The sequence below is a fragment of the Ixodes scapularis genome, unplaced genomic scaffold (genome assembly GCF_016920785.2).
Source record: "Ixodes scapularis isolate PalLabHiFi unplaced genomic scaffold, ASM1692078v2 PGA_scaffold1__304_contigs__length_218370807, whole genome shotgun sequence".
NCBI classification, from domain to species: domain Eukaryota; kingdom Metazoa; phylum Arthropoda; class Arachnida; order Ixodida; family Ixodidae; genus Ixodes; species Ixodes scapularis.
The window spans coordinates 177,158,643-177,183,262 of record NW_024609846.1 but is presented as its reverse complement, the minus strand read 5'-3'; the positions used below and the strand labels follow the sequence as shown (position 1 = coordinate 177,183,262).

The following is a 24,620-nucleotide window of genomic DNA, read 5'->3' as shown; positions in this document are numbered from 1 at the left end:
GGAAAAAATATTGATGATGTTTTTATAAGACCCATTGGCACAAAACTATTTTTTGAAAAGTTGGCCAAGGGGAGACTTTTTACAAGTCCGATGACAATCATGGCGCCTTCCTTCAAGTAACTCTTAACCTTGAGCATCCAAACTTCCTTTTTAATAAGCTCCTTCTGCAGACAAAAATAGTGGCTTTTGTTATAATGACGCAATGTCACAGTGAACACCTCGACCTACAACAATTATTTATGTGACGCCCGGATACGTTATCTCTAGTAACGTCATCTTGAGCTGTCGTCACTAGCAATCACTGCCTGTTTCGAGAGTCATATTACGTGGTGGGTACGATGACAGAAAGGCAGCGCGAGGACTCGTACAATCTATGAGCAGAAAAACTGAAGAGGAGGAGGAGAGGAGAGCCCGCGGGCACATCAGAACGCCGAACTCTGATTAGAATGATTGGTGGGTAGACGAAAAGCGATGGCTGCCTTTATCTCTACTTACTCTTAACAAACGCGTTCAAACGCGAGCGCGGAACGCTGGACGCCGGCGTTTGGCAATCCGACGCATTCGAAGCGTGCGTAGAGACAAAGGCGGATAGTTGGGCGTCTATCCACTAATCATTCCAACCATAACTCGGCGTTCTAACGTCCCCGTGCGCTCTCGTGTCCTCCTCTTTGTTAGTTTCTTGTCGCATCGTCACTGACAAGGGCTGTGTTCGTAAATACACTTGATCTTACTCCAGGTTAAGGATTTTGCATTTTGGCGTTCGGAAACCCACCCGCGTCCAGCGTGGCGTCATCTCTGCTGTCACACGACACAACCCGCCGCAGTAACTTGCATCTATTTGTTGAGTAACGTTTAAAACGTAGCCAAGGTGAAAAAAAAAAAAAAAAAGCACCGAGGAGTTTTGGTTGTTCCGCCTCCAGCGGGAGTACCCTAACTTGGATAAAACTTCGGCGTCTCGGGAGGCCCGTGCGTACACGCGCAGGTAAAGCACGGCGGAAGGCAAGGAACGCATCCTAGAGTTGTGGGCATTCGAATGACACTTCCTGCAGGTCTCATCTTGTCAGTGACTAAAGGTGGGTTCGTGCGCACACCGTCGTTTCACCTATACTCCCTTCTTGACGCTTTGGGTCTGCGGCACTGGGAAGTGTCATACGTGACCTCCGACGATGATTGGTCCCGCACGCCCAAGCGACGTGACGAGCGTTCTCATCAAGCTCAGTACCACCCTGTGGATTCCGTGGTAGTATACGTACACACGGGCCAGAGTTGGGCGGTCGACAAACATCGGCGCTTCTGCCGCGTTATGAGACGTGGTCTGTTCATTATATTGTACTGTCGCCGTGATCCACGAACCGCGTCGGTTTGACCGACTCGTTCTGGAAGCCAACACCCTACTCTTGCGAAGATTGGCTTAATTCAGCGTTATTTCTTTTGTGTGTGTGTGTACGTTTGGGGATTGAACACAACTTGGACAATTAGTTTGCCCTTGTGTTGAGGACGTACGAGTGTTTCTGCAGTTGTAGACAACAGTTACTTTCAATGCACAGTTTTCCGTTCTTCAATGTTAATCGAGACAGACGCCCAATACTCGGGAGTGACTAGATATAAGTAGTGGCGGAAGTTGTAGAGCTATGCTAGAACGCTATAGGAAGCCCGTTTCAAACGAGAGTGCATTGGCGTGAAGAAATTCACTGTACTGAACTGAATTATAAACAGATATCCTGCGGTTATTTTATATAAGAAGCGCTTTAAAATAAAGCTGCTGCCCTCTTTAAGAAGAAAAAAAAACAAAAAAAAACGATGCGTCCACTTTCGCCCATAACACTCGGAGAGCCAATCAAAGCAAATTGAGGAGGCAGCTCAGTGAATGACGATGTTGAAGCATATGTATGAACGAAAAAATGCAGTCATAGTTGTGACAATAACTAATGCAAAACGTCACGCTTGCTTTGCTTAATGTCACAACTCCGACTGCGTTTTTTTTGGTCCAAACATATGTTTCGGCATCCTCATTCGCTGAGCTGCCTCCGTAAGTTGCGGTGATTGGCTCTGCGAGTGTTCTTGCTAGCGTCCCAAAAAAAAAAGGCCGGGGGGAGGGAGGGGGCGGGCAGCTTTTCGTCCTCCAAAGGGAAGAGGTGAAAGCGCTTTACGTAAGTAAATATGTTGCTTAATTTTTGCTTGATTAAAAAACCGAACAAATATACTCACGCAATAATAATTTTGTTTCGTTTTGAGTTCCCCTTGACATCGGTTTTTTTATTGTTAAAGTACAACGCCTAATAACAGGGAAGAGGAAACTAGATGCAAAGAGAACATGGCGTTCGCCGTGTCCTGTTAGCATCGATTTTCTTCTTTCCGTCTTTACGAGCTTCACTTGTAGAATCTACGACCAACTTGTCCAACCTGCCAACTTAATACAGTTTTATATCGGTTCCAGGGTGGGTCTAATTGGGACCGATGCAAGCTTTAATCGTGTCTTGGGAGTACACGAAGACTTACAAGAAGCCGACTTCCTTTTGTGTGAGAAAATGTGTTTGTTTTGACTGTGTCCATACGTTGGCGTGGGTATGTTCAACACCGCCCAGAAGACAAGGCCGCCGCAGTGCTGACATTTTTTGCGTCATCAGAGAAGGCCAACACTGGAAACAGATTGGATCCGAGTGCTGTGTCAGCGCTCGGCTTTGAGTCAAGTTTGAGCCAAACGTTGACACCATCGTCGTGTCCAATCTGGGCCCACTGTTAGCGTTCGCTGATGACGACATCTCTATCAGCATTACGGCTTAGTTATCTAGGAGGTATTGATATGTTGCATCTGCATTACCTTCAAATCCTTCTGTACTTGGTATGAATTGAGAAATAGTGACCATAACAATGCGCAGTAAACGTGCGAATCCAGGGGAGAGCTTTACATTACAAATGATTCTCAACTTCCCGAAGCTCATGAACTCTGCGTGGTCATAGTAATGTATTTTGGTATTTTTGGCCACGCTTAAATAGGAGTGCCCTTATATTTATCCTCATGACAAAAGCTACAAGTCCCGTGACAGAGGAACTAGCTAAATTTAATTTGAAATGGTTTTTGAAATAGTCAGAAATAAAAAAACAAAAATTACGCAACCTTCTTACAAAAAAAAAATGTTGACGTCATGATAATTAGCAAAACAGCAATTTAATTATTTACGTTATCTTCAGAAACAGCCATATCCTAGATACTGGCCCGATTCAAACAACCGCATACAATACCAGTACAAACGTAAAAATATACCACGAAACACAAACAAAACGCAAGCGCTGGTAGAACTCAATGCTCAAGGCTGCAGTATCGAAAGCGCGCTCATTCCAGGAAATATTTACGACAGCACAGAGCTCGTTAACACAGTTTCCTGTTCTCAAGAAAGGGGAAATTTAGTACGCGTATTGCCGGGCGACACTGAATAAATATAAATAAGCGTGTCTATTCGCAACTGCACTAAGGTGAATGATGCACTATAATTACCTAAGGTTAGCAGCCGCAATATGCTCGCTTCCTTTCTTGTCTAGAAAATTAAGCAAGCATTGGCACATACATCAACGAAAGGCCGACCTCTTGGTATAAATATATATATATATATATATATATATATATATATATATATTCGGTGGTTTCATGTCAAATCGTGCAGGCAAAAAGGGTCGAATTTTTAATTTCGATGAAAAAAATATATGTTATGGAGTCGTTTCTAAAAACGCAGTCGCCACAAACCGCGAAGTTCGTCGGATTTTTGGTTCTCGACTTATGAATTTTTAAAGAGGCCGCGGCGAAAAGCAGTGCTTTTCACACCCGTCGTGGGTCGGATGTTTCGCTTGATCTCCCGCCGTGTATTTTCAGTCCACATTATATTATCTTTTTTCAAGCACTCTGTGGACACATTTAAAAGGCTCCAATACCATAAAATAATTTTAGGCGTTTTTCTTTTTTTCTGTAAAAATGTCAAATTCCCCTCTCGGTCAATTGTTGACGAACTTTGACAATAAATTACTGGCGATCTACTTGGGTTACATCAATATGTTTTTATGTACACGGAGAGCCCAAAACAACGTTCTTTACAGGTATTATAAAATGACTCGGCTGTATAAAATATCCTCTGCGGTACGTTTACGCTAATGCTATGTGAAAACCAAAAAGTACCATTTGTGAAATTGATTTTCTCAAAAAACTAATTTTTTATTTATTTTTTTTATTTTTTGTTAAAATCTAGATGTGATAGTTTTCTACACGAAAATCAAGTCGAGAAAGTGTGTATTTTGTTTGTATGTTCTATATTTAAGCATCGATATCGTACAAAAACGTGTTTTTATGGCTCGAAATGAACTTGCGAATTGCGGGTCTTCACAAACTTGGAAATATTTTTGCCTTTTGCAACCTTCCCATATAACAATCAAATATAGTAGTTCCACCCTGTTATATTCATTGATTGTTTAAAATTTATAGGCGGCAAGCTACATCGGAGGAGTTCAAAAGAGAAAGCAACACTTCTTAACAAACCAGCAGGTGTCGTAAATTTTTTGCGTGTAGGAGTCGGCAGACGTCGTATTGATTCGGGGCCCTCATTGGCCTGCATGAACGTCCCGCCCTTTCGGAGCCAGCAGACGACCACGACCTTTCGCGCTCGTTGTGTTAGATAGGACGGCCCGAGACAGTAAAGTGAGCAGCGCACCCTGTGTCACAAGGAGCGAACTGGTACGAATGTGTCGTTGACGCGGCGAACAGTGACAGCCACCCAGGTGGAGGCAGTCAGAGTATTGCCCAAGGGAAAGCAAAGGACTCGTTGCCTGAAAGGATGAGGACACCACGGCCTTACAATATCGATTCGACGGTCGACAACTGTTCTGCCAGCCAAAACAACGCCGCGTGCGCGCTAGAACCGGCGGCGCGAACACAAATCACGCAGACGCACACACGAAGATGGGCCGGTTTTGTTAGGGATGTGGGGAAATTTTAAACCAGCCATCCGTGCATGCGTGAAACGGTACCGCCTGTTTGCCATAGCTTCGAGCGCCCTAGCCTTACCTTGAAACGGCCGTGCTCTGTCTCTCTCCGGGGAGATCAGAAGCAGCGAAGGGTTATCTATTAAACTTGAGGAAGAAAACGAGAAGGAACTGTTTAAGTTTAATTATCCCCACCAACCCGCTCGTTCTGTCCTTATAGAGTTTTATCTCATTTGGAAACAGCAAAGCCCGGAGACTGACATTAAAACGAGCGTGTTGGTAAATATACTTGTGTTTGTATTCTGCCCGGAGACTAGTTAGGTCGAAGTCAGCCTCCTTGTCAACTATAACCGTTTGTGAAGAGTGGGCTTCTCCCGAGATGAAAAGTTAGCGCCGGCTGACGTGTTCTTTTGAAAAAGGGAAGGGGAAAGAGAAAATTTGAGTAACTGGAGAAAATACCTCGAAAGCTCCTCTCCCGATATGAAGCTTGAAGCATAGTCTCGGTTACCTTCTCGCGCATCGCTGCTCGAATCTATTCTTCACTTTCTTTCGCACAGCCACTGTTCCGCACAGCCGTCGTGGATGTGCGTAATAGAGGGAGGAACAGATTCGAGCATCATCTGGACGCCGTCATCCTGCCAGATTTCAGTGTCGTGGGACCGACTCGTGTGTGTTTCTTCGCCCCGCTGAACTTTGTTTCTCGGGTGCGGTTTTTTTTTTTACGTTTTTTTTTTTTTTCACTGTATTTGTTACTAACTGTTTGTCAGCACTGTTCAGTTGTTGGGTTTATTTCGTCATGGCGTAGCGGCCTGGCGGTGATGTAGAGAGCGTTTTCGCACGCATTTGGTTGCGTCCCGTTTAGGGAATGCCCGGAGGAGTCGGTTTTTGTTCTTGCCATGTGCGCCTGAGTTTTCACTTCTTCATTAAATTATTGTTTTTTTTTTTGTTTTACCTTTACGTGTCGTCGACTTCTTTGTCTGACTCTCCACCAGGCGTGGACCTATCGCCTTGCCACCGCTCGAACCTAAATACTTAATTTTTTTTAACGCAATTTTCGTTAAGATTGGAGTTGGGCAATTTAATTCCTATTTATTTATTTTTGTTTCCTACCCCTCTCCATGACACACTTTCTGTCTGTTTCGGACCGTTTCAGTGTCATCACCTTTGTGTATTAGGGAAGTGAAAGGACATTCCCTGTTGACCTGTGCGATGTGCGGTGAACAAACCCCAGTGTTTGGTTTCGGAAAGAATTGTATATAACTATCGAAGGATGTGGTGACTTTCTTTGTCTTAGTAATATGACAGCTAATAGGTAGTCGTGCTAGTTTACTGTGAAAGGTTTATAAATCGAGACAATACAACCTCTATGCCTTTTGGTATTGTAAGTCTATTAGGCCTGCTGATTTGGTTAGATATGTATCTCGTGATTCCCGCTCTTATCAAAACATAAATAAATATTTAATACTACAAAATTTGTTTATAATTAATTACAAAATGCAAAAAAAAATTCAAAATTTTTTTTTTTTTTCACAATTCATAGAGACGCATGAGTCGCTATGTCTGACTTAGGTCTTGCAAAACAAAGACGTTTTTTCCGATATTAAGGCCTAAATATAAAACATACAAACAAAATACACACTTTCTAGGCTTAATTTCGTGTTGACAACTAGCATATATACATTTTAAGAAAAAATAAAAAAAATAAAAACTGGGTTTTTTTGAGAAAATCAATTTCAAAAATTGTACTTTTTGGTTTTCGCATAATATTAACGTACACGTACCGCAAAGGATATTTCATACAGCAGAGTCATTTTATAATACTTGTAAAGAACGTGTTTTGCGCTCTCCGTGGACATAAAAATATTGATGTAACCCAAGTAGATCGCCAGTAATCAATTGTCAAAGTTCGTCAACAATTGACGGAGAGGGTTTTTTTGACATTATTACAGAAAAAAAAGCAAAACGCCTAAAATTATTTTATGGTATTGGAGCATTTTAAATGTGTCCACAGAGTGCTTGAAAAACAATAATATAATGTGGACTGAAAATCCACGGCGGGAGATCAAGCGAAACATCCGACCCACGACGGGTGTGAAACACACTGCTTTTCGCCGCGGCCTCTCTAAAAATTCATAGGTCGAGAACAAAAAATCCGACGAACTTGCGGTTTGTGGCGACTGCGGTTTTAGAAACGGCGACATAACATATATTCTCTTATCAAAATTAAAAATTCGACCCTTTTTGCCTGCACGATTTGAGATGAAACCACCCATATATATATATATACATATAGAGGTATATTGTGACGAAGAAGACGGCGATACACTGGGGCTGTGGCGTGCCTGACCACCACGCGCAAGCTCCGCGCGCACGGCCGGGTTTCCATAAAGTCATTTCTATCTCATTGAGTGGACGCATCATTGTCATTTGCTGCCTGCCGCACATCTTCGTAACATTTGGTGGAGGTGCGGGATACGTCATCTTTCGTTCTTCGTCATCATCACTCCGAACCTTGGTTGCAGCAGTCCTCCGGCGCAGCCGATTGAGCTCCAGACCATAGCCCCGCCGCACAGCGCTCGCCCCGTGAACTATACCTGAAATGCCGAAGTGACTGTCAGAGAGAGGTTCAGCAAATGTGAGCTACGAGGAAATATATGAGGAGCACTGTGAACAAGATGAACTATGGATGAAATCGAGATAGAGACGCGAGTTTATAATCCCCTGCCCTCTCCCAAGCCCCGTCTGTGTTGATAGAAGTCAAGTGAATTCCCCAGCCCGCATCGTGACGTCGTGGGGCTGTGGCTGGCACAGAGATCGGCAATGCTGTGAAGGGACGCTGCAGGTTCAGGGGAACATTTTCATTCTACGCGGCCGGCAGCAGTCCTACGTATAACCATGTGTCCTGGGCCTTGTCGTCTGTGTGTGCATGCATGTGTTTTCAGTCTACTCTCGTGTTTCCTTCATTCATCGGCCGGGTCGTCCTCTTTAAAGGAGGGGGTATTGTGACGGAAAAGACGGCAACACTGGGGCTGGGGCGTGCCTGACCACCACGCGCAAGCTCCGCGCGCACGGCCCGGCTTCCATAAAATCCTTTCTATCTCATTGAGTGGACCCATCATTGTCATTTGCTGCCGGCCGCACATCTTCGTAACAATATATATATATATATATATATATATATATATATATATATATATATATATATATATATATATACGTACACCAAGAGGTCGGCCTTTCGTTGATGTATACGACAATGCTTATATATACATATACAGTGAAACCCGTTTGTTTAGAACGAACCCACGTACAGCGAAATAGTGTCGATATCGAACTCACCAAAAATTTAAATAAAAATGCATGTAAACAGTATGTTTTATAATGAACAACATATTGGCTATATCGAACTTTTTCTCCCGGGAAGGCTTCCAAAAAGATGCAAACAATCGTGTTCTAGCCTGTCCCTTCTCCCAAAAAAGTAGGAAAGAAAGAACATTTTAAAAGCTCAAGTTGCAAACAAAATTCAGCGAAGCGAAGCGATTCAAAAGGGGAGAAAGGTAAAAAAACAAATTCTGCACCCATGCAAAAAAACCTTTAGCGCGTTGTTTCATGGCGGAAGTGCAGAGGTGAGAAAGAAACAGAAGCTCTCGCCTTACAACGAACTCATCGTGGAAGTCCGTTGTAAATGTTTTTTGCTATAGGGAACTACTTGCTATATCGAACTGATCGTAGCGTTTCCTGCTGTTCGTTATAACGGGCTTGACTGATATATATTTATTTATGTTAGCATTCACAGCACGGAATGTCCTTCTCTCTACGTTAAAATTAACAAATAAACGTCAACCTGTTCCCTCCTACTCCCACGAGTTTACCATTGGATTATTTTTATACACGGGATCGAAATAGGCTTGTCGTATTTTCCGTCAAAGCAACATGAATCACTAAAACAAAGCAAAAAAAAAAAGTGAAAAAAAAGAAGAAAGAAAGGTTGAGTCAGAAGCAGCGTCAACGAATTTCAGGGGGCAAGGGGTAGCGACTATTAGAGGAATGGGCGTGTTGCACAACTTCCTTTGCTCCGTTTCATCTTACGGTGTACAGCAGTTACCGTTATGAGCGATCGAAGTCAATTCAATGCGGTGTGCCTGTCCCCCGACCTTCGGCAGGGCCACAGCGACAGCGATTCCGAGTCAAGAGGTCCAACGCGTCAAGAGGTCCAACGAGTCAAGAGGTCCAATATTGGACCTCTTGGCTCGTTGGACCTCCTGACGCGTTGGACCTCTTGACTCGCCGTGGATCTCTTGACTCGTTGAACCTCTTGACGCGTTGGACCTCTTGACCCATATTGGATCTCTTGACTCGTGCCTCGATGTGTCAAGAGGTCCAACGCGTCAAGAGGTCCAATATTGGATAGCTTGACTCGTTGCATCTCTTGGTGTGAAATATGTACAGGCAAGGGGTGTGAAAAAGTACAGGCAAAAACGAGAAAAACAAAAAACAACTATGAGGGCACCTAAGATTTCTCTTACTATCTGAGAATGCGCGAGCACTACCTTTTCCCGAGTTGTGCTACCGCAACGGATAGTGCTCTACTTGCGCGATCAAGAGGGCCTAGTTTCGAAACCAGGCAGGGGATGGTTTCGTGCTCACGTAACCAGAGAGGTCACGTGACCAGAGTTGTTTTTTTTGGTCAAGTGACCACAGAGTTTTCTTTTTTTTTTGGTTTGGTCACATGGCCAGATAGGTCACGTGACCAGAGAAATCACATGACCAAAGATATCACGTAACCAGAGTTTTTTTTTATTATTATTATGTTGGATTCTGTTGGACCAGTCACGGATTTTGACGATGGCTTTTTTGATAACTGAGCCAGGTAAAGCTCACGCATTAAAAAAACAGACAACACAGATGCTAACAAAAAGGCGGAGAAGAAACATGTCGGAAAAAGAGAAAAAGTTCAGCTCTAAAGACTTTTAAACGGGAGGGGGATCTTACGAACACGGCTTTGATACATCGTTTCTGGCCTGTGATGTAATCAGTGTTCGTGCGTATGACCCGTGATTCGCTTGGTTTCTGAAGCGACAGATACGCGTGCCCTGGGCTGTGGGGATAGCATGCTGGGCACTGAGTTTGTAAACACCGGAAATCATTGTTGTTATAAACTCTCAAGCTTATAGCAACATTCGTTTGTCGGGGACATGTGTGTCTTCTCTCTTCTACCCCTGACCACAGAGTCGTAAATCTGCATCTCCCGTGTTTCTCTCCCCCGGAATATCGATGCCTTTTAATACCTTTTTTTTTTTTAGGCAGTGGTTACTTCGACATTCGGGTTCGAAATAATTGTAAACTATTTTGAACACATCTTTCGTCACATACGAAAGATATATCCATAGTTATTTGCTCTTTTGACGTCTACCATCACACTAAGGCTTCATTCACACCGCCGTTTTTTTCCTCCGCCCCGGCGAAAGCGCCGGCCGTCCTTTCCGCCGGGGAAGAGGGTGTTGGGACCGGTTTCCGACCAAAATCGGGCCACCGGAGCCGAAATGAGCCGAACGAAAATGTCCAACGTCCCCGGCACCGGCGGGACATCGGGAACGCCGGCGCCCCGCCCTATCGAGGGACGGCCAATCACAAAATACGAAACTTTCGCTGAATCTGGCGGATTCTCAAAAGTTGGGTGACCATGGGCACGGCCGCGGCAGGGGAAATCGACCGTACTGTGCCCTAACGACGAAGCCAACAAAGCTCTTTTCGGGAAGGAGCGATGCCAGCCGGACGACGGGCACATTGTGTGATGTTTACGGCTCTTGAACAACGGGCATGCAGAGATTTGGATTTACCGCTGAGCCGCTGGTCGAAATGGTGAGACCACACCGGTTCCTTTGCGATATACGTAAATGCGATTTTAAGGAAGAACAGCCGAAGAAAGAAAATACGGTCCTCGATCATCGGTGACGAAATGCGGCGTAAGGAGTGATTGATGTAAAACGTGCTCGCGATGGGTCTTGTCGTTTTTGTTTAGAAACGCGGAGACAAATAAAATGTTTTGAAACATACAAGATCGTTATCGGCGACCCGAACGCAAGCTCCAAGAAACAAAATAGTTCTGGCTGCGTCCATCGACGCCAGTCGTCCGCTACATTTGGTGGTCGACGCCGCCACACAGCAGCCACAGATACGGGTTTACAAGATTGGTAGTAGAGATTGAGGGAAGTGTGAAATTGCGCACGAAATTAATAAGTTATACCGGTTATACAGTTTTACGGGACAAAAACGTTCGACGCGGAATTTGAAAGGCGCAGAAAATATTTCTAAGCTAGATAGCGCAAGCTACCGCCCAATATAAAGGGATACAGCCGGCAGCATCCATCTATTCCTAAGCCACCGCCGGCAGCTCCGTCGCCGCTGGTTCGAACACTCCTCCGTCCCCGCACAGTCCCGTTTTCGGCAGGGCGCCTACGGCGCTTTCGCCGGGACGGGGCGAGTCGCCGCCTACGTGAATGAGGCCTAAAGCACTATTACGGCGTTTGATGTCAGGATAACTGAACATAGTTTTTTTTTTCTTGTTTTTTTTAAATTTCTGTGACATCATTTTCAAAGATTGTAGTAATTGTTCAAATTTGTTCACGTCTCGTCAAAATAGCTTCCTTGATATTTTGAAGTGCTTGGTCTTCGAAGAACTTGAAGAGACAGCTTGCCCTGGCGCAGCATGGCATGGAAAGTTAGTTATTTTTCCATTCGCCATGGCCTAGCACTGGACGACCTGCTTTTCGACACGAACAGTTCTTGAATCGACTTCAATCTCTATGAACCGATTTTCTAAAAATGATGGAGTAAGTAACCCACCATCTCACAATTCCAACCGACTAACACATCGAGTAATTTCAACTAAAAATAAATGATATCGACAGACAAGTGTTAGGTAATTCGTGTCAAGAATGCTTAATCATGAAACGTTCAGTATCATGGTTTATTTCACAGTATTCTCAAAAATAAAGATCAGTAAAGAAGTTACATATCGCTATACTCGGCGACAACTTTTCTTGGCAATGCAGTGAAAGGTACAGGCCCGCGTCCCCTCTCCCATTTTGAGTGTACGCAGGCTCTCCTCCTCCCCCATTTCCGGGGAGAGGAGGAGAGCCCGCGTACACTCAAAATGGGAGAGGGGACGCGGGACGTACCTTCCACTGCATTGCCAAGAAAAGTTGTCGCCGAGTATAGCATAAGTATTTGTGGCTGATCCCTGCTTTTGAGTAAGCCAACGGCTTAAATTAACCCGCTATAGCTTCCACTGGTCATAACGTTTCAAGGAGACAATGCTCGCATTCATTTGCAACACTCTGTTGAACGCCAAGTGGCATAATTTGGGCTCGTTTGAAGACGCCCTCCAATGATATTTGAGCTTCTTTCCATGTTGTGTTATTCACGTCTTTAGTGATTCGGTGAATTCAGTGAATAAAAACTAAATAGTAGTTCATCATATTTTTAAGAGAACATAGAAGAACCCGGCACCAGACAAAGTTACCCAAGGAAGTATTTGCGATTACAAACACTGAGATACATGAAAGGGAAGGCTAGACGCAAGATGGCTGAGTTACATTTGTATTTTATATCTCGGGATTTTGAGAGACACTTCCGTAAAAATGGCATAAATGAGCCCTAGAACAGAGAGACTGGAACACAGATGTTAGGTTCTACAAGTCCAAAATATGTCGCCAGGCACTATCCATTATTTAACACTCAAATACATACACATCGGGGCAAACAGTATCTGTCTACTTGTCTCCAATGGCAATGTAGTATTTCTATTCTCCAAAATAATTCTAATAGGTCAAATAGTCATTAACCGTCACAAGCAGTCCCCCCCATTAATAGCAATATCATTATAAACAGGGAAGGTAAAAATAAGGCTCGATGGACTTCTTGACGCGTTGGACCTCTCGACGCGTTGGACCTCTTGACTCGATGGATCTCTTGACGCGTTAGACCTCTTGACACAAATTGGACCTTTTGACTCGTTGGACCTCTTGACGCGTTGGACATCTTGACTCGAATTGCACCTTTTGACGCGTTGGACCTCTTGACTCGGCTGTCACGTGGCTATTGAACCTCTTGACTCGTTGGACCTTTACTCGTTGGACCTCTTGACCATAAGCAACATCGACGTGCGGGACGAGTGGTTACGTCAAACGTTCACAGCGCTGAATTGGCTACAGGATGGCCCGTACTGTCCGCGGCGGTTCATCCTAACAGGAAACGATGTCATGGCACAGGGCGAAAGAAATACAGATGACACGATGGAAAATTGATATGTCCACACACTAAGGCTAAGAGTCGCGGCGGAGCCCGCCGAAACAATTTCGAATCCCCCACGCGCGGGTGATCCGGCGAAGAAAACGGGGCTTCGGTCGGCCCTATCGCGAGAAAAAATTAAATACCCTCGCTCAACTCTGAAATGTAGCGTCGATTGGGCTTTCGCCGATTGCCATTGTGCCTGGCCACAGAGCTCCTTTTATCGGGAGCTTTACGACCGGTCGTTTCCGCCGACGCCGCTCGATGCCAATTCCTTCCTGGCTGCGAGTAACGCCACGGGGGATCCAATTTTCAGTTTCCTTCGCCGTTCCGCCTTTGAGGCCCTGTCGCCTCCTCCCATTCGATGCCATTCGACCCGACCGTTCGCCCTAGATTGTAACTTTCCGGCGATCTCGGGTTTCGATTGATGAAAACGTTGACAAGTAGTCCAGCGAAAAACACGAGGGGAAAGAAGAGGAAACAAAATTATAGAAAAAGAAAACACCATCTGTACATTTATTTACGAGTAAAGAAAAAGATAGGAAGGAGGATCGAATGATTGAGGTGAAGGTTTTACACTTCAACAATTCCGTGCTTCTTAGACCAGCCCGTTTCACCTTCTCCTGTGAGTAAGATATCATTTCCGGTAGAAAAAAAGAAAAACTAATCTTTAAGGTTGGTGTCCTGCGAATCCATGTTTATTTGTGTACAGCAGCTTTTGTTTATATACTTACTCTCGCATTATACGAAGCAATAGGCGTACGTGTGCCAGGCAAGGTTTTTGTAGCTTGGTGTTTGCGTGTCTGCGTTTGTGCACATGTGCGTATGTGCACAGGAGTATGCGCGGGACGGTGCGTAAGAATGTACTTTTCCGTGGGTTTGTTTTTGTACGTGCGTGCGTGCGAACGTATGTGTGCGTTAATGTACGTGTTCGTGCCTATGTATTCAGATGTATGTTTGAGTATGAGCAGTCAGTGCAGCTGTGCGTGCGCGTGTGCATACGCATATGTGTGCGTGCATTTTCGTCTGTTCGTGAGTGTGACGCCTGCGTTTCTGGCGGATGCGTACATCCGAGCGTGTGCGTGTGAACGGGCATGTGTGCGTATGTGTGCATTAGTACACGCTCACGTGTGCGTCTGTACGTGGGCTTTTGTGTTTTCACATGTGCCTGTAGGCGTCTGCATCCGCCTGTGAGCGTGCGTGTTTATATACTGCGCGCTCATGCGAGTGCACAGGTTTTCGGGTTCATGTGCACATATAAATGGCTACATAAGTTGAGATGTGCATGTGTTTTTAAGCGTTCATATATGCATCTGTGCGTGTGCTTGTGCTCTCGTGCTTGCTTATATGTGTGTATTTATGTCTGCTTCTATATGCACTTGCGTGTGTGTGCTTGTGTGTATGTGTGTTTGCTTGTGTGCGTGTGCCTTTCTGTTCGTTTCTGTGTGTGTTTTTGCGCCTTTGTTTTGTATTGATGTTGCCGTGTTTGTGTGTATATTCAAGGGAACCAGTCTGGGCGCATGAGTGCGGGTGTGCTTCTGTACGTCTCTGTTTGTGGTGCAGGAGTATGTATGTGTGTATGCGCTTGTTTGGACGTGCGAATACGTGAGTATGTGTAGACTTATACGTGCGGTGTGCGTGCCCGTGTATTCGAGTGCGTGAGGTTTCCATGCGTGCGCGTGTGAACCCACTGTTCCTAAACATCCGTTGTTGCTTTAACATTAACATACGAAACTCACAGCTTGTTTAATGAACACTTCCCTGTGCGGCTAGGAACTGAGGGAGAGAAGACAACGAGAGCGCGCAGGGGCATCAGAAGACCGAGCTCTGTTTGGAATGATTAGTGGGTAGACGTAAAGCTACCTGCGTATACGCTCGCATACCGTTTTTCTCTAGCCAACTTAAGCTTTCAAGCAAGCTGATTTTTAATATAGGATATTATACGGCGCTACAATCTGTAGCATTTTAAGGGAAGGGCGGCATTTTAGAGTGCAGCTCTTAAGCTCCCGTATCCAAGTTGAGCGGCGTCGGCGTCTGCGTAACCATGCGCATTGCATTATGGGACGTCACAGTTTGACCGCTAATCTTAGCGAGTTAAGTTTCCCGCTAAAGGTTAGCGGGAAAATTTTCCCGATAACTTTAGCGGGAAACTTAAATGGCGGACAAATTTCTCTGCTAAATTTAGAGGGTTAAGTGTCTACGCTAAATTTAGGGGGCAAATTGGCGTCACTTGACGTCACAAACTAATTGGGTTTCCCCTCGAAAGTTAGTGGGGAAAATGACGTCACGACTTCGTGTCACGTCAACCATGAACAAATTCAGCGGCAGGAGGAGAGGAGGAGGCATGAAGAAGGTAAAAGGGGGAGGGGAGGATGAGGAGGAGAGGAAGAGAGGAGGGTAGGAGGAGGAAGAGAGGAGTGGCATACCCTCCCATCCGTACCCTCCCCTCCTTCTGGTCAAGAGCTGCGCTCTAGTTTCGTATTACAGAAATTTGTAAACGCCTTTCATTTTTCCTAAAGTATAATCCATCTAAGATGTCATTAGACATATTGCATTTTTTTTTCAGATTGAGCGTGATATCCTTGTGATATTTACATTGCTGAGTTTTCCGAACGGTGCTAGAGATAATAAAAAAATCGCAACGTCTCCCGTACACCACCGAGCGCCGTGAGGTTTTGCATACGCACACCTTGTTTTCGTGCAATATGAGAAATGGCCATGGTAAGAAGTTTCGTTCTCCTACCATTTGACGCAATGTGCCTGTGTCCTTTTTAAATAACAGTGCTGATCCCGCGTCCCGAACCATACGGTTGAAATTTACTGCTCATTCGGGTCATCAGTGCTATTTTGCCTCTGATTCCTGTATTGGACGAAGCAGTCTAAGGAACCAATAAAATTGCAGGGATATGATTCCATGTTCATGTCTGGATGGTTAGATTATTTGCTTATGACAAAATCTACAGCCATTGAGTGCAGTGTACATCCATCCATACCGCATGATACGATGCCAGAGTGTCCGGCAGGTTTACTAACCCCATGCATTCTAGAAAGTTCCATTGCACTTAAGTAAACTACACATCCCTTAGGGCTATCCTCTCATGGCTCCCGCGATACATATATATATATATATATATATATATAGTCTGGTTCTGTCATTCATTTATTTCTTACCAAATAGAGGAGTGACCATTTTTTATAGTGTTATCACAACATCTTGGATTATAAACATACTTGCGGAAGAAGGAACCTGAGGGACTTATGAATCATTAAGGTTGATCTTCGCACCTTAAAGACCAACGACCAGTTCGCGCTTTGCACTTTTCCCCCACTTCCTTCTCTCCCCCCTTCTACCCTGTCCACCGTTGCCTGTTTCCTCCTCCTCCAGGGTGAGAATGTCTTCCGCCTATGGCAAACTCTCGCGTCTGGTCGTCGGCCTTTAAAGAGGTGCTCCGGCGATTTTTTTATGGTCACTGATTTGCCTCCAAATTGGCTTAGGACACCGGTAGACACAGCTGTACCAGTTCTTCAAGCATTGTAATAAAGGAAACACATTTCGCGAAGTTATTGAATTTTCGAATTTTGTTTTCACTGTGTTCTCCAAACCGTGATCCCCTACTGGCAACATTGAAGTCTGACGACAGAAATGGTACAAACTGGGCACTAAGCCATGTCCCCAACTGATAACAAGACGTTTGATGGTGGGAAATAATTGCTTGGTAGCTGATTCAATGCGAAGCACGCAAAAAAAACAAAAAAAAAACACTCGACATGCTTTGTTTAGGACTACCTGCGTGACCTGAAAATATGTATCATCTGTGACGTCACACGGCTGGATCGCGCGCGGAAATCGGAAGGTTGGTTACGGCATCATCTTCATTTACGGTTTGCTCAATTGCTATTTTAAATTTCGAGAAAATAAATGGCATACCGTGAAGACTAATGTCCGGGTAGTAAGAAAATGCAATTTGTTTGGGTAGCTTAGGAAACTGCCGGAAAACCCTTTAAGCACACTGCACGCTGCAAGAAATTTATTTATTTATTTACCCTCAATGCACCGAAGGGCATTACAGAGGGGAGGAGGGGGGATAGTTAACAAGGGTACAGTTGTTGATACATGAAATATAATATAGTAATTACTGCACGCTTCCTCAGACACTTCAAAAATATTTACACACTGTTACAACAGCGATACCAACTAGAAAATGGTGAATCAAAAACTAACAAACAAGGCAGTTTTAAAATCAATAATACTTGTTATGGAGGCTATGTCAGCGGAAAGGCGATTCCAATCAGAGCTAGTGTGAGGAACAAAGCAGTTATAATAAGTGTTAGTTTTGTAATTGGAAACACCGACTTTGTACTGGTGATTTACGCGGGATGAAACATAAGTAGGTGGCGTTAGAAGTTCACGGCGCATGAAACGGTTATTTTGGTAAATCTTATGAACTAAGATCAGGCGGAAAATGCTTCTACGTGTCATTAGTGTGGGTAAACCAATGCTATTTTTCATTGATGTAACACTGTATGTACAGTGGTAATCACACTTGTCTATAACGCGCGAGCGTGCGGTTTTCTCCGGGGAGCGCTAGACTGGTGGCATTCGCGGAAACTAAGCTAGTCACGTGGCGCGACATGGAATGGCCAACTCGAGGGGTGTCCTGCAGACTCTATCAGCTTTTTAAGCGATAAAAGTAAAGTGCTTTATGATATATTTTTGTCTTTTGATGACGAAATCGTTGATACGCCTTCATCCTTTAGTTTGTTTATTGTTCGAGCAATGATGTTTGTAAAAAAAGTGCGAGCAGCCTTCCGCGTTCGCCGCCAGCCGATAGAGTGGGCAGGACACCCCTCGAGCGGGCCGTTCCATGTTGCGCCAGGTGACTAGCTTAGTTTCCGCGAATGCCACCAGTCTAGCGCTCCCCGGAGAAAGCCGCACGCTCTCGCGTTATAGACAAGTGTGATTAGCACTGTACGATGGTAATTACAGAGTATGAAACGTGCTGCGCGATTTTCAACTGATTCTAATGTTGTAATGATGGTGTTACGACCGGGGTCCCAGATAGAACAAGCGTATTCAAGTTTAGTACGTACTAAAGTACATACTAAACTTGACACCAGAGTCACTAAACGGAGTTTCAGTGACACTGGTGATTGTGAAATTTTTTTTTTAGATATCCAATCATGCGGTTGGCGTTGTTAGTTACATAGTTAGTGTAAGTTTCCCAGGAAAGATCACAGGTTATGTAAACACCTAAGTATTTGTAAGAGGACACAGACTGTAGCGGAGTGTCGTCAATGTAGTAATTCGAGCATATATTAGTATGAAGGCAATCTTTGATGTATTTACATTTATTAAGATTGAGTTGCATCAACTACTTGTCGCACCAGTTAGATACAGAGTTAAGATCCGATTCGAGAACAGAGATGTCGGAGTTATTTGTTATTTCTCTATATAGCACACAATCATCAACAAATAAACTAATATTAGAGCAGATACATTCAGACAGATCATTAATACAGATGAGGAAAAGTAGCGAATCTAAAACGGAACCTTGAGGAACTCCAGATGCTACGAGAGAAAGTGAAGAGTTAGTACCATTGGGGCATGCGCAAATTGAGAATGGTTTGTTAAAAACGATTCCATCCATTGATCCGAACGTGCTACACGTTCGGATCAATGGTGAGGTTGCTAAGTTTCAACAGGAGTAGCCAGTGAGAAACTTTATCGAAGGCCTTAGAGAAATCAAGGAAAACGCAGCCTACCTGCGAGCCACGGTCAAGGACAGAACGGAGCTTATTAGTGAATAGCAGAAGCTGTGTTTCGCAGAAAAATGATTTGCGGAAGCCGTGTTGAGTTGGGGTGAAAAAAATAACCGGATTCTAGGAAACATGCGAGGTTAAAATATATGATATGTTCGAATATTTTACAAGGAAGGGATGTTAAGGAAATTGGGCGGAAGTTATTCGCGGAGGAGTGGTTGCCACTTTTATGAATTGGAGTCATCTTTCCAACTTTCCCGTCTTTGGGAAAGCAGCCTTCCTCCAATGATTGCTTAAAAACCATTGATAGTATAGCTGATGAATACGACTTCATGTTCTTTAAGAATTTAGAGTTAATATCGTCAATACCGGAGGAAGAAGAGAACTTGAGGTTGCTAATTATTGCAGCTATACCATCATATTTCATTTAATTTTATTTTATTACCTCAAAGGCACTCGACTTGCGAGCGCATGATATAAGGGGGAAAATTCATAATATGCAATTAGAAATTCAGAACAGTATTTTCGTGTATATACTATTTACATCTTAGAATAACACGCACAAAAATGCACTGGGGGAAGCGTGCACACAAAAGAGCAGGAAAAAGAACACATACATGATATAACATTGCAATTTCATATATTGCGGCATAATTGAATAGGTGTAAACAAAAGTTTACGCAAAAAAGATCAAGATGAAAATGCACAAATATGCAACAGCGTGCAAGGCAAATAAATGTCAAGGTAGAGACCGCTTACTAACTGCTCATTCCAAGGTACTGTTCACATTTTAATTTATATGCTGCTAGGTTAGTCTCCGATACTACGTCGTATGGCATATCGTTCCAATCTCTAATGCACATGACAACAGGCGTTGAGGAAAATAATAATGTGCGTGATTCGGGCGGCTGAATCTTAAGTTCGTGATCCGTTCTGGGTGATATATAGGAGGGCGGTTTGCAGTAAGTTTGCCTAAACGTTGATACGCTATTGAAAATGGTATGAAACAGACAGAATCGTGACAGCCGTCGACGTTTCTCAAGAGAATGTAGACCGAGATTGTTTTTTAGTGACGTGACGCTAGTTAATGGAGAATAGTCAGAGGTAATAAATCGGGCTGCCTTATTTTGAACGGACTCCAGTCTATCAACAAGGTATGCCTGATGAGGACTCCAGACAGGGCTAGCGTATTCTAGTTTTGGAAGTATCAGCGAATTGTAAGCAAGCAATTTAATGGACGGAGGTGCGAGAGATATATTTCATTTCAAGAAGCCGAGGGTTTTATGAGTACTTGCTACTATGCAATCTACCTGATGAGACAAGTTTAACGTTTCTGAAATGTGTACACCAAGGTACTTGTAAACGGACACCCTGTCAATGTTGCGTCCTTGGAGGGAATACTTGGCGATGTGGAAATGTTCATGTGTTTACTTTTTGAGACATTAATATTCATGAGCCAGTAGGTGCACCAAGTTCCAATCCTGCCAAGGTCATTTTGTAATATTAAATGATCGGATGTATCGGATATATTCCTGTATATGACACAATCATCAGCGAAAGGCCTAATGGTGGACGTTATTGAAGACGGAAGATCATTTACATATATTAAAAACAAAAGAGGCCCAAGAACGCTCCCTTGCGGTACAACAGACGATACTGAACATTGATAAGCAAGAGAAACGTTTATTTTTACGGACTGAGTTCTATTAGAAAGGAACGAAGCGATCCAGTTAAGAATGCACGGTTCGATGCGGAGTTGTGATAGCTTTAGGAGGAGGCGACTATGTGGGACAGTATCAAAAGCTTCGGCAAAGTCGATGAAGATGATATCGGTCTGGTGACTGTCATGAGCGTTGACATGTAGGTCAGTAATGGACTGGGTGGGTGACACATGACTGATCTTTCCTAAAGCCATTTTTATTTATTTATTTACTCTCAGGGCCGTTAGGCGTTACAGGGAGGAGTGGTGGAAAAGAAAAAAACAAAAACATGTAGACCAAAAAATAGTTATGATATCAAGTGATGACACACGGCGGACTTGAAGGTAATGTGGTCGCTGATGGAGACGACGGAGGCAGGAAGGTGGTTCCAGTTCACGCTGGTCTTGGTGACAAAGGAGTCAAAGTACAGGTTAGTCCTACAACTGGGTACGCCAACTTTAAATCGATGATCGGAACGGGGTCATCGATTTAAAGTTGGCGTACCCAACTTTAAATCGCTGGCTGGAAACAAAGTTGAATCGATCGAGGTGAGCGACAAGGTGCGTGTATATGACGTGTTCCATGAGTTTACAAGGTACACTAGTAAGGGATATTGGTGTATAGTTGGTAGGATTTGATGGTCGACCAGCTTTAAGAATAGGTGTTATTTGAGCATGACTCCAATCGGCAGGAACAATGATAGAGTCGAGGCTTTGCTGAAAAATTGTGAAAGAACGGGAGATATCAGGTCCCTTGTTACTTTTAAGAGTTTTGAAAAAATTTGATCTTCACCGGGACAGATACCGACTCGAAGGTTTTCAATGAGTTGGGAAATACCTTGAGGTGTAAAAATTAAAGGACACATGAGCTCAATGCTGTCTGAAAGCAAAACGAAAGAAGGCAACGGAAAGCGTTCATCTGTAAAAACGCCGGAAAAAAAAGTTATTGAACGCGTTGACTGCGTCGCCGTTCGATAGTGGCACACCGTGCTCATCAGTTAGATCTGGGTGGGCGTTCCTTTCCTTCGGATTAACGGCACGCCAAAACTTTTTGGGGCCGGATAGCAAACTGTCTGGTATTGTCTGACCATAGAATTTCTTCTTGGCAATTTTTACTTCATGTTTGCACGTATTTGAAACAGCGTAGTAATTTGTCCAATGTAGGGATGTATTAAACCTTGTAGCATTCTGAAAAAGCCGTTTCTTTTCATTCAGGAGTGTCTTTATAGATCGGGTGAACCATGGAGAGGCCGGATTCGATGCTATTGAAAAAGTAAAAATGTGACGTGACAGCACTTCTTGAATACTTCAGATCAAGTTCCAGTTTCATCGACTGAGCGTGATGCGTCGTTGCACGTGTAGTCTATAACGAATTGAGCCATAGTCGTGTTTATGTCAACAGTGTCTGCACGTGAATATTCGTGAATTTTTTTTCCCGAGCCTTTGGTGGAGCGTTGAACAGGGAAGGCTGCATTGACAGAAATAATATTGTGGTCACTAATCTGGTCAATAATATTGACGCCCAGCACGCACTGAGGATGTGTACTTAGAGATAGGTCTAAGATGGCATTATTTCTTGTGAGTTCAGAAACCATCTGGTGAAGACCGTTGATACGTAGAGTTTGAAGAAAAGCACTCGACTGAAGTGGGTTAAGGCAGTTTTCATGGAGTTGAAGACTCGACCAATTGATACCGGAAAAATTACAATCCCCAGCGACAAGTGGGTGATTAGGAAATGATTTAGTATGGTGCCTACGGAATTATAGAAACATTAATTGAATTCATCATTCTGCGAATTCGGAGGACGATAACAAACACCGAGGAGCAGAATTCGGAAGTTCAGTTGCAAGTGTAGGCACAACATTTCTAGAGGCGAAATGTTTTCAATGACCGAGCATGTAATATCCTTTCTAACACCGATAAGAATGCCGCCTCCTCTTTGTGTCGTTCGGTTTTTCTATAAATGTTATAAGTATGAGATAAGTTTTGCACTGTTGATATCGGGGCATAACCAAGTCTCCGTTTTAAATATGATATCTGGTTGACAGCTTACGGTGATGTTTTCAAATTCTACTTGTTTTTTTAAATGAGGCTTCGAAGTTTGGCTACTAAAAATGATAATCGGGGTAAGTGTGCAATGTCAGTACTAGAACTTTGGGCAAGTCATTCGTTGGAAGTGCTAACTGGGGAACGTCCTCCGAGCTGAAAGACGGTTTGGCTGGAATGGGAGTACACATAGATCTGGTTGGTTACGTATAGCTTGTAAAATAAATTTTGTACCTTGTTCCTTCGTCAGTGCACAGAAGCGTACTCCGACAATTTTTGTCGCGCCAGCCTGGTTTTATCGGAATAATCTTCCGAAATCAACACGTTTGGATAAGTTACGTTTTTTTCAGTTTGGAAGCGTTACGAAGTATCTCCTCTTTACTTTTATAGTTTAAAAGTTTCACTATAATCGGCCTGCGGAAACCATCTCTCTTGCGACCGATGCGATGCGCTCTTCCCACCTCGCCCAAGTTCACCCCCTAATTTCTTGTTACGAACTCACATATGGTTGTCTCAGCTTGGTTCCAAGTTTCATTACCGCTCTCTGGTGATCTGAAAATAAGGTTGTTCCTCCTTAACTGATTGTTTAGGTCATTGACAACATTTCCGAGAGACTCTGACTGAATTTGCATTGCAGCTGTGCTTTGTTGAAGCTCGCCCAGAGGTGACATCACCGTGGTTAAGTTCTCGTTGATGACTTTGATTTCTTCCACTTTTTTTTTTTCAAAAATTACCAACGCGGATTCTCAGACCGGCGATACTTCCCTTTATTTCGTCTTGCTTTTTTGAGTTCTCAAGCTCATTTTGGGTAGAGTTAGCAATCAGGGCATCGATTGATACCCTAAGTTGGTTAATCTTGTCCGAGTTAGTCGGGGGCCCGGGGTTTGACTCGACGTCGCCCGCATTTGATAAGAGCATAAGCATGAGAGATGTAACGACAAGTAGCTTCAGACAACCCGCATCACAGAAACGGTGAATGTACCGGCATTTGTACACCGAAAACTTTGTATCTCTGGTTTTCCTCGGGTGAAAACAGCCAACCCGAGCTCCGCAGGTTGCAACATCAACGCCCATCTAAGCACTCAGGGGACTCACTGCCTTACAAAACGAAGCAGATTATGCCGTGTTTTGGGCTTACCTGCAAATTCGGGGTGATTAGCACAGAGCTTGGGCCGCGAATCTCGCAGATACTCCGGTGCTGACTTCTTTTGAAGGCCGTGCCGCTATCCCGCTGGCTGTGCTCCGATGCTCTTGCGACGTTGTCCGGCCGGCTCGTAGAGGCCGCTTGCGCAGAAAAGTGATAATAATACTGGATGTATTGGCAAAAAGTCAAGGCCAGTAAAGTTGGCGTACACAAAAACATCGGCGGAAGTAAAATATTGTATAAACATATCGTTTAGCAATGATGCACACTCATCTTGACCTACACGTTTCCCATCTGCGTTTGTAAGCTTCAGATCACCGTGGTTATCATGAGGTTTGATTAAGTTCCACAAATGGCGAACATTTCTAGATAAAACTGTGGGCAAGGTGTTAATATAAAAATTGCGTTTTACTTCTAATACTGCACGTTTATATTCCTGCTCGCCGCAATAATAGGCGTTAAAATGACGGTCTTGTTTTGAAAGTCTGGCTACACGAAAGAGGCGTTTTTTTTTATTGGAAAGTCGTTTAAGTCTCGTGTTGTACCACGGGGAATTAATTACTTTTGGATGATATTGTACGAACAGGAATATATGTGCTTATTACATAGTTAACTTTGAATCGAAACAGACACCAATTTCTATCTACAGAGCGTTCAAAGAAATTTTCCAGAAAGAAACTGAGAAATTCACAGAATTCACTTTTTATAGCC

General features: G+C 43.8%; 1 protein-coding gene across 1 annotated transcript; it reads right to left on the bottom strand.

Moving 5' to 3' along the window:
• Positions 1–17,611: 17,611 nt before the first annotated feature.
• LOC120844016 lies at positions 17,612–20,258 on the bottom strand (the record flags this gene model as incomplete). Its single annotated transcript, XM_040215574.1, has 2 exons — positions 17,612–17,794; positions 20,088–20,258. Coding segments are annotated over 2 exons (354 nt in total), but the record flags the coding sequence as incomplete, so codon positions are not given.
• Between the last annotated feature and the right edge of the window lie 4,362 nt (positions 20,259–24,620).